This window comes from Podarcis erhardii, assembly GCF_964252035.2.
Source record: "Podarcis erhardii genome assembly, chromosome: 16".
Classification (NCBI taxonomy): domain Eukaryota; kingdom Metazoa; phylum Chordata; class Lepidosauria; order Squamata; family Lacertidae; genus Podarcis; species Podarcis erhardii.
In genome coordinates, this window is record NC_138514.1 from 26,876,145 (window position 1) to 26,886,715 (window position 10,571).

A 10,571-nucleotide genomic window follows, 5' to 3' on the forward strand; every position below is an offset into this window, starting at 1 on the left:
CAATACGCATTTTTTAAAATTTAGTAAAAAGAAATCATTATTATATATTTATATTGCTAGCTATATTATACATTACTTATACAGTATATTAATTAACATGCAACAAAATAAGATGCCTCATGCCTTAGCCCCTTCCTAACTCTACTTTACCATAGAGATGAGGAAGAAGAAAGCCTAGAATAGGCTTCACCTGAGCTACTTCCGGTCTCACATTTGGACCAGGAGACAAGGAGACCCATGGAGTGCAGGAGGATCTGAGGTTGTGCTAGGAGGGAAGCGCGGGGAAGGGGAGGAAAGGGAGACCCCAGCCCACCCCTGCTCCTTCCTTTAATAATATCATCATGAGTAGCCCCAGCCACTTTGCCTTTCCTTCTCCCGAGGGGTGGCTGGTGATGGGGGCACAGACACAGGAAGCAGCCTCATGCAGAATCCGGCCATTGCTTTGCATAGCTCAGTATTGTCTACACTGACTGGCAGCAATAGCTCTCCAGGGTCTCAAGCCAGAGTCTCCCCCCATCCTATCTGGAGATGCCACTGGACTTGAGACCGTCCTCACGCCAGCCTCCCTCCTCCCAAGTGCAGGTGCTGTAATTTCCCAGCCTTCAACTTTTCCGAAGGCTAGAAGCTTGTGAAGCTTCACTGAATCTGAAGCAGTAGGGTGTCAGATTGCACACTGAAAGGTGAACGCCCCTAATGCCCCTCCAAATCCAGACGCTTTGTGCACCCTATTAACAGCAACCTGCGGTAACCATTTTTGTTCTTTCCGTAAGATTTCACCAGCAATCCAGATTTTCCATTCCAGAAGACGCCATGGCAGAACATGGGGCTCACCTCACTGCTGCCTCCATCTATGAGGACAGGCCATCCATCTTTGAGGTCGTTGCCCAAGACAGCTTGATGTCAGCCGTGAGGCCCGCACTGCAACATGTGGCCAAGGTAAGAAAAATTCCCCATGAGCGACATTCCACCCTGCTGAGTGGTATTCAGCAGGATGGCCCACTACTACTTCTTTGTGCCTGTGGGACCAGCCCAAGATGGCTGCAAATAAAACGTTTTAAGTGCATTGTAAAGTGCATTATACAAATGTGACACTAGATGGCGATTGCGAGCTATGGCAAAATCAATATATTTTTCAAAACTTTTAAAAAAGCATTTTCACATTTTTTATATGTCTAGATTCGACCTATAGCTACTGCTGGTTTCAATCATCCATTGAATATTTTTATATACCTGCTTGTCAGTAATTCTAATGCTTTATATTTTTATAAACAGCTTCAATCAAACAATATATAAAAATTTTGTTAAGTGAAATAACTCAGTAAGCAGCCCGGAAGCTCAGGAGAACCTAGGAAGCTGTGTTTTACCTTGCATGTTTGGCCACTTGATGGCCCTTTGACCTGGTCCAGAAGGGCTCTTAATTCTTATACCGTTGTTCCATCTAGCTCAGGATTGCCTACAGCAACCAAAAGAGCGCCTGCCATGCTGGCTGGGGCTGAGAATTACCCCTGAGAAAATGCAGCTCTTATCAGGGGTAGGGAGGGGAGAGACTTCTTACCCCTTACTTAGGCCTTGCTTTCTCTTGCTCCAGGTGCTGGCTGAATCCAACCCTGGCCGGTACGGCTTCCTGTGGCGCTGGTTTGACGAAATCTATGCCCTCCTGGATCTGCACCTCCAGCATCACTTCCTCTCTAGGTGCAGCGCCTCTTTCGCTGAGAACTTCTACAGCTTGAAGAGAGTGGTGATGAGTTACGGGGGCAGCAAGCCCAGGCAGAGGCGCTCAGTCACTGCCGGGTTGCCACGTAGGCCTCACTGGAAATCCCTCTGCCTGCTGGTCCTCGTTCCCTACCTGAGGACCAAACTGGAGGCGCTGGTTTCCCGTCTCCGGGAGGAGGACGATTACTCTATCCACCCGCCATCGTCGGCCTGGAAGCGGTTCTACAGGGCCTTCCTAGCCGCTTACCCCTTTGTGAACTTGGCTTGGGAGGGCTGGTTCCTGGTCCAGCAGCTCTGCTACGTCCTGGGAAAGTCCCGGCACCACTCGCCCATGCTGATGTTGGCTGGCGTCCAGCTGGTCAGGCTCACGGCGGAAGATGTGCGAGCCTTAGAGAAGGCGGCAGCGGCTGTGAGCAGGAGCCCACAGCCAGCAGGAAGGTGAGCTGGAATGGGGAAACGGGCAAGCTCTGAAAGGGACATAAGGACAGCCAAACCATCTGTCTGTACCAGGGCAGTTCAGCATGCATGCGGCCTATTTTGGCGGCTCTCAGCAACATTTGACACCCGCAACCCTTGTGCTGCCTTCCCAAAGCCAGGTAAACAAGGTGCTGGGTTTTGGGAAGGAGGTGTGATGGCTCTGGCAAGATCCCACCTATTTCCCAAAGCCTAGTGTTTTTCCAGCTTTGGAAAGAAAGTGGGAGGGCTCTAGGACCCTGTCAGAGCCTCACACCAAAATATTGGAACAATCTACAGCAATTGGGCTAAAGATTCCTGCATTGCAGGAGGTTGGAGTAGTTGACCCTTGTTGTCCGTTCCAACTCTAGAATTCTAAGACCATAAGACTAATTGTGCATAACACAGTACGATAAATTCCAAATTTTAGAAGCTGAAATTGGAAATCAGGTAACTGTTCTATCCTTAATTGCCTATATATCAGAATAGAAAAGTTTTCAGCAGGCAGTTTAAAAGCTGGCACAGAAGGTACCTGCTGAATCTCCATTGATAGAAGATTCCCCAGTTTTGGGCAGATGACACTAAAAACTCAGTTTCTTCCTGTTGTCAAATGAGCCTCATCAACCCGGATAGCTCAGTTGGTTAGAGCATGGTGCTAATAATGCCAAGCTTGCAGGATCGATCCCTATAAGGAACAGCTGCATATTCCTGCATTGCAGGGGGTTGGAACAGATGATCCTTAGGGTCCCTTCCAACTCTACAATTTGATGATTCTAACTCGAAGAACCCACTCTGCTCCTGCAGATGAGCTCAGTGATTGAGCTGGAATATAAGGGTTCAGGCAATCCCTGAGTGGTTCAGGGCTCTGCAAATTAAGAGAAGAACCTTGAGACTGGCTTTGTAGCAGATGGGCAAGCCGGTAGAGACAGTTAGCAGGAGTGTCAAATTTTCTCGGCCAGATGTCCTCATCAGCAGTCTGGCCTCTGCATTCAGCACCAGCTGGAGCCTCCGATCCAGGCCTCAGGGCAGCCCCACACAGACTGCATTACATTAACCCAGCCCCAAGATACTGACTATAGTGGTCAGCTGGCAGCAGAGAAGATGCCTTCACTTAGTGCTCTTTTTTTATGTCTTGTGTCTCATAGCTTGAAACGGCAAGTACAGTCTGCCGCAAAAAAAGCCTTGGGTGGCCTGGCTTTCTCCCTCTCCACCGGGCTCTCTGTGGGCGTCTTCTTTCTCCAGTTCTTGGAATGGTGGTACTCGTCTGAGAACCAGGAGTCCATCAAGTCCCTGACAGCTCTGCCTACCCCTCCGCCGCCCGTCCACCTGGACTGCAGGGCAGGCTCCCCGCTCTTGCCGAAGCTCAAGACCATCTGCCCACTGTGCCGCAAAATCCGCGCCAACGACACAGCCCTCTCCACCTCCGGCTTCGTCTTCTGCTACCGCTGCGCCTACAACTACGTGAAGCAGCACCAGCGGTGTCCTATCACAGGCTACGCCACGGAACTCCAGCACCTTGTCAAACTGTACACCCCTGAGAACTGACGGAGGTGGCCCACATCCTCTGTCTCAGGCGCCATGTGGCTGGATGGGATACTTGACTATGTTTGTATGTGTTTCTCTTGTACACACATGAAATTTATCTGCTACGTAGGCATCCCATGACGTTTTATTGGTGGTCTCTGTGAGCTTGGGTACCGTATGAAAAGCAGGCAGGCTCTGAATGTTGAGAACTCTCTGGTTTTCTCGCTCAACTTATTTCTCCTAGAAGCTGAGGAAGATTAGCTGAGTGAGAGAACTAGAGAGATAAGCCTGCTTTGCCTTCTTCCTTTCACTACATGAAGGCACACCTCCACTGCAGGCTCCCATATATGAGAACCCAGAAGGCTCCCTGTGCACAGAGTGGTATGCCTCAACTTTCTTACTGGCTATTTTGCTCAGCTAATTTCCCCCTGGAACAAATTAGGCTGTGATGGGTATCAATCCATGTGTCCCTTCCAGAGTCCTGACGAATCTAATCCAAAACTGCTATAGTAGTACCTTGGTTCTCGATTTTAATCCATTCCGGGGGTCTGTTCGTCTCCCAAAATGGTTCAGAAACCAAGGCGCAGCTTCTGATTGGCTGAGGGTTCCTGCACTCAATCGGAAGCTGCGTTGAACATTCAGCTTCTGGAAAAACGTTCGCAAACTGGAACACAAACTTCCAGGTTTGCGGCATTGTTTGACCACCAAGGTGCCACTGTATTTGCATTTCAAGGAAATCTGTTTACAGCTTCCCAGGGGCAGTGTTTACGGGGCATTAACCCTTTCCTCCCTACCACCATCTGCTGTGTTCCTGAGGCTGCTTTGGCTTCCCCCAGCTGCTACTTACATAAAGGGAAAAAACGTGCTTGCTAAGTTAGATTCACAACATCCAATTTGGTCAAGAGAGAAAACAATTTATTGTTTTAGTTTATATACATATATTCTGCTCTTTAGCCAAAAAAAAAGGCTCTCAGCAGAGTTTACTGGTAAGACAGTTCCCTGCCTGCTGACTTGTAATATAAAAGATGTGACACAAAAGGAAAGGGGTTTAGGAGGGAATAGGGTGGGAAAGCACACTTGTCTTAGTCGCAGGTTTCTCACCATGATCAGCTGGACAGAAAGCTTCCGATGGGAAGAGGAGCTTTCAGTAGTTGGATGTAGAGCCCCTTCATTCCCATCTGTCCCCAGCAGCCTGATAGAACAGGTGCTGCAGATGAGAGTTGGTGGAGAGCTGCATGGTGAAACTGCTGTTTTAGCCAAGGAGCTGGAGAAGCCCCAACGAGAGAAGTCTCAGAAGTCAGGGCCTGGCTCTGGTGAGCACCAGAGGAACGCACAACCTGTGTCCCTCTAGATGCTGGAGCAAGGGTGCAGAGAGTTCTTAGGGCAGGCATGACCAAACTTGGCCCTCCAGCTGTTTGGGGACTACAATTCCCATCATCCCTGACCACTGGGTGTGTTAGCTAGGGATGATGGGAGCTGTAGGCCAAAAACAGCTGGAGGGCCAAGTTTGGCCATGCCTGTCTTAGGGGATCCCTATTCCCCTCATGTAGCTCCAACTTCTGGTTTATCAATGCCTCTTCCCAAGGAAACTGGAGCTTTGTAAGGGGAACCAGGGACTCCTAGCAACTCTCTGCAACCTTAGTAAGCCACCGCTCCCAGGGTACTTTGGAGGAAGGCACGGCTGTTTAAAGGGCTATGACACTGCTTTAAATGCACCGTGCAGATGGGCCCTAGGATGGCCAACTGTTGACTGCAGCTCCCCTCGGCCCCAGCTAGTGTGGCAAGTAACTCAGCAATACCATGGAAGCACCTTGTTGGTCAGCCCCACCATAAACTATGGCAAACGACGCTTTTGTGTCCCATTGCAGGAGATGTTCTTAATATCTGGTGAGGGAGGGAGGGGGTCAGAGCAGGACTCTGCTAGGAGGGATTCTCCTCCAAGGGCTCCCCTTCAGAAGCGTAGCACTTGGTGGGTGAACCTCCCACATCATCATCATCACTTCCTCCTTTTCTATGCGTCAACAGGAGCAGAAGACCATTACCTGCAAGATATGGAAACAGAGGTCCCTGTTAAAACGTTCAAGCAAATGCAATCCAAAAAACATATAAGACAAATAATGTTTTAAACTACAATTCCCATCATCCCAAGCCGCCACCGCCATTTTGGACTCTTTCTGAACCCCAGCCTTGCCTTTCCATATAACCAGAGACACCAGAGTCCATATAACCGGAGACACCCACTGTGTCTGTTCTGGACTCTGTTCTGAAACCATATGCCATCAGTGCTCCCAGCTATGTACGTGACATCACAGATTTTCTGAGGAAAATACAATCTTTAAATAATCTTCCCAACAATACTATACTAGCTACTATGGATGTGGAATCTCTGTATACCAACATCCCACACAACGATGGTTTACAAGCTATAAGGAACACCATTTCAGATAAAACCACAGCGGACCTTGCCACCAAACTCTGCCAATTTGTCCTTACCCACAACAACTTCAAATTCGGTGATGACCTGTTCCTTCAGATCAGCGGCACAGCAATGGGCACCCGCATGGCCCCACAGTATGCCAACATCTTCATGGCAGATTTAGAACAACGTTTCCTAAACTCCTACCCACTCAAACCTCTCTTGTACCTGCGATACATTGACGATATTTTTATCATCTGGACACATGGTCAACAGACCCTGAACACCTTCCACCAGAAATTCAATGATTTTCACCCCACAATCAACCTAACAATGAATCAATCTATGCAAGAAATACATTTTTGGACACTACTATAAAAATACAGGATGGGCACATAGACACCACCTTATACCGTAAACCAACTGACCGACAAACATATCTACATGCCTCTAGCTACCATCCCAAACATACCAAACAGTCCATTGTATATAGCCAGGCACTACGTTACAGCCGCATCTGTTCTAATTCTACAGACAGAGACTCTCACCTAAGAGATCTACAGCAAACCTTTTTAGAACTAAAATACCCAACAGATGAAGTTAGACAACAGATCAACAGAGCCAGACTGATACCCAGAGAGAACTTGCTGCAAGACAGACCCAAAAAAGAAAATAACAGAACACCTCTAGTCATCACATACAGCTCCCAAGTTAAAACAGTACAACGCATCATCAGAGATCTGCAACCTCTCCTGGACAATGACAGTTCTCTTTCTCAAGCTCTGGGAGGAAGACCTTTCATTGCCTACAGACAGCCACCCAGTCTTAAACAACTCCTAACCCACAATAATACTACAACCAGACCTAACACGGACACTGGCACCAGAGCCTGCAATAAACCCAGATGCCAACTTTGCTGCCACATACACCCGGACAACACCATTACTGGCCCCAACATCACACATACCATCTCGGGACTATTTAATTGCTCATCGTCTAACATTGTGTATGCCATCAAATGCCAACAGTGTCCTTCACCTCTCTATATTGGACAAACAGGCCAGACCTTACGCCAAAGAATAAACGGACATAAATCAGACATCAGGAATCACAAGACAGAGAAACCAGTAGGAGAACACTTCAATCTCCCAGGACATTCTATACAAGATCTCAAAGTAGCTGTTTTACTACAAAGGAATTTCAGAAATAGACTGGAAAGAGAAGCTGCTGAATTACAACTTATCACCAAACTTAAAACCATGGAGAAACCTGGTCTGAACAAAGACCTTGGATTCTTATCTCATTATACATGACAAAGCCATTTTTCACCTTTTCACCCCTTGCTTTTTCCTGTAAGACCTATTGCAGTCGTTAAGAGTCGTCAACAGGCTCATCACAGCTATCTGCCAATCACCCATTCCCACCACCCTTCTGAGTAATACCCCTCCCCACCTTCTCACTATATAGAAGGGTCTGGAAACTTCTGTTTCAGTGTATCTGAAGAAGTGTGCATGCACACGAAAGCTCATACCAAGAACTGACTTAGTTGGTCTTTAAGGTGCTACTGGAAGGAATTTGTTTTGTTTTGACTATGGCAGACCAACACGGCTACCTATCTGTAACTGGTATTATTTATTTGTTAGCAGCCTCATACCCAACATTGCTCAGGAATTCTTAGAAGCCAAAATAAATCAGTGCAGCTTTGAAATCAGTGGTTAAAAGTAGTTTTTAAAGGTTCAGTCCTCCATCTTGCTTCAAAGGGCCATCCAAGGTGGATTCCAATCCACCTTCTGCCCAGTCCTAGTTTACCGTTTCCAGCAGTAATTTAACAGAACTCTTATCACAACTCCAAGTTAGTACTGATGGGGTTAACCTTAAGAGATTGATAAGATCCCAACCACCACCAAGGAGAGGAGATCACCTGCATGCAGACAGCCAAAATCTGCTCAGAGAGAAGATTACGTGATCATGTCCTGGTCAGAGCCAAACCAGAAGTTGTGGCAATACCAGGTCAGACTATACTTCACTCATCATTGCCTCTGGCATATCTTACAGGCAACCCCGGGGCTGTGGCTCAGTGGCAGGGCATCTGCTTTGCGTGCAGGAGGTTTCAGGTTCAATCCTCAGCATCTCCAGATCAGGACAGGAGAGAACCCTGCTTAAAATCCTGGAGAGCAACTGCCACACCGTGGAGATGGTCTGGTTCACAATGAAGCAGCATTCTACACTCCTAGTTAAATCGGGGCCTTAATAACTTAAGAAGTGTCTGCAGGGTTCCTCAGCTTGGCTCTGAAACAGGGCTGACTCTCAGGGTGCTCCCCACTGTAAATGCATTGCTGAAATACTGTAAATGAGGCAACAAAGAGGGTTGGTTTGTTGTTGTTGTTTTTTAAAAACAACTTGCTGGATTTCCCCCAGAAAGGTTAAATCATATGGATAAACAATTAGAAGAACAAAAGAGGAGCTGGGTAGCTGATAGGCTAAAATGGGGCCCTTCTAGTCCAGCATCCTGTTCCCACAGTGGCTTAGGCCATAAGTAGCACACCCCCAGTGAGTGCCTCAAAATCTTTTGCAGTGAAAAATGCACAGATTTAAATTGCATACACCTTCATAGGATTTGCAGTTTAATTGGAACTGACCTACACTCAGCTAAGGTCTACCACAGAACATCTTCTTTCTCCTTCCATTTGCTCTCTCTTCCACCCACGGGACCTCTAGGATAATTAGGTAGGAATGAAAATGCAACCAGTCCCAAAGCGTAATGAAAACTATCATTCTAAAGCAACGTATCTGAATCCAGGCTGCAGCAGACCAATAAAGCGAAATAAGCCGTTGGACTTTCTGACTGCGCTAGTGAAATATAGATTGCAGAGTTGGAAGGGATCTCTAAGAACCATCCAGTCCAACCCGCTGCAATGCAGTGGGGAGACTGAATTTAGTGGGGCTTTCACAGGCTAAAATCCGACACTTCCTTGTCTGGGAGTAAGTCCTAGTGCATTCAACGGGGCTTACTTCCGAGGAGACACACACAGGCAAATTTTAGCCTCCCTTACCTAGGAGAAAGCAACCATTAAACCAAACGAGGCTTACTTCTAAGTGGAAAAGCAGAGGATTGCCATGCTACCGGTTAACAACATACAGGAATAAGGGTGGAATTTTAGGGTAAGAGTTAGGCCGTTTAAATGCACGTTTAAAGCAACACTTACTTCCCGCTCAGTTTCCTCGCCGCCATCTTGCTCCCAAACTAAAGGTGGCTTCCGCGGCTTCAGCCTTCCATTCTCCTCTCAGCCAATGGCAGCTCCCCGACAGCTCAGGTGACACTCGCGGCAAAAGCATCCACTCGGATCCCCGCCGGTCACGCCCACAGCTGTAGAGGAAGGAGGGAACGAGCGGGATAGCCGCACTTCGGGCTCCCATGCAAAGGCTGCCAAACGCAGCACAAAGACACTCTGCAAAATGAGAGCCCTCCCCATTCGCTCTATGATTCATAATGGTGGGGGCCGTATGTGGCTCGCCAGATGTTGATGGACTCCTAATCCCATTCGCCCCAGCCAGTAAGGCTAGTAGCCAGGGATGGTAAGAAGAAAGTAAGAGACCAGGTATGGAGTGGTGGATAGAGTTAGATTAGGACCTCACGGGGCTACTGCTGCTGAGTTCAGGTCCTCAATGCCTCAAGGACTGCCTCTCCCCATATATACCTACCCAGAACCTGCATTCATCCTCAAAGGGCCCTCAGTGAGATCTGGGTGGTAGCAACATGAGAATGGGTCTTTTCACTGGTATGCTTGGAGCCATCACTGACTAAATGCAGGTGCCAGGCAACAAAACACTTGTGAGCCAAATTTTTAACCTGCTTGACATTGTGGCCTCTAAGTGGGGTGGATTTGTTAATGGAGCTTTTCATGCGCATCAATGTTTTTAGCTTTCATTTCATTTCAGCTCTGGGAAGATTTTTATTTTTGCATGATACTGCAAGTTGCTTTGAGTTGATATTTTGTCAAAAAAGAGACTAATAAGTGCAATTGTGAAAATGATATTGGTTGGATACATTCCACCACATACAGAAAAGCTGCGTAAATTTGGTACTGCCTGCAACAGTTAGTATCCCAAGAAATATTGGCTTTTTGTTCTCTCTCCCCCACCCTCAGGAGTTTCTTGTTCTCTTTGAGTGAAAATATACACTTGTATGCGGACAATGTCTAGTAAAATTTCTAGAGGCGAGGGCCCTTACAGCTTAATGCCTCTCCCTCTCTCCCACTTGTAAATTTTAAAAAAAGCTACAGTAATATATGCCACTTTGCCAAATTTAGATGAACTGCCAAATACAGCTATTCCCACTCCATATTTTTCTGCAACACAGATTCTGCAAAGAGTCCCAAGTATCCATGCAGTTCAACACTTCCATCCTAAACACACAGGGGTTGCTGGGGGTACCCGGATAAGGGCGGGGAAAACAGGCAAAATG

The 10,571-nt window shown here is 47.4% G+C and overlaps 1 protein-coding gene and 1 long non-coding RNA gene across 3 annotated transcripts; one reads left to right on the forward strand and one right to left on the reverse strand.

The window, feature by feature from the left end:
• The first annotated feature begins 162 nt into the window (after nucleotides 1-162).
• Nucleotides 163-3,815, forward strand: PEX12 (peroxisomal biogenesis factor 12). Of its 2 annotated transcripts, none has more exons than XM_081843601.1 (4): nucleotides 163-259; nucleotides 771-936; nucleotides 1,589-2,151; nucleotides 3,312-3,815. In XM_081843601.1, the coding sequence occupies exons 2-4, from the start codon at nucleotides 811-813 to the stop codon at nucleotides 3,709-3,711; spliced, it is 1,089 nt and encodes a 362-aa protein (XP_081699727.1). In that variant the 5' UTR covers nucleotides 163-259; nucleotides 771-810; the 3' UTR covers nucleotides 3,712-3,815. The 2 variants fall into 2 exon arrangements, with proteins under 2 accessions (XP_081699727.1, XP_081699728.1); XM_081843602.1 differs by having other exon boundaries at nucleotides 187-259; nucleotides 803-936.
• Nucleotides 3,816-5,540: 1,725 nt separating this feature from the next.
• LOC309331446 lies at nucleotides 5,541-9,419 on the reverse strand. The gene is made up of 2 exons (XR_014151846.1): nucleotides 9,313-9,419; nucleotides 5,541-5,732 (listed from the first exon to the last, which is right to left on the reverse strand). It is a non-coding gene; the product is annotated as an uncharacterized lncRNA (long non-coding RNA).
• Nucleotides 9,420-10,571: the final 1,152 nt, after the last annotated feature.

What these genes read in the sequence shown, in the direction of transcription:
- PEX12 (XM_081843601.1), top strand. Translation starts at nt 811, where the DNA reads ATGGCAGAACATGGGGCTCACCTCACTGCTGCCTCCATCTATGAGGAC. An exon ending in CACTGCAACATGTGGCCAAG is followed by an intron (nt 937 to 1,588) that starts GTAAGAAAAATT and finishes CTCTTGCTCCAG; the next exon opens with GTGCTGGCTGAATCCAACCC. An exon ending in AGCCCACAGCCAGCAGGAAG is followed by an intron (nt 2,152 to 3,311) that starts GTGAGCTGGAAT and finishes TGTGTCTCATAG; the next exon opens with CTTGAAACGGCAAGTACAGT.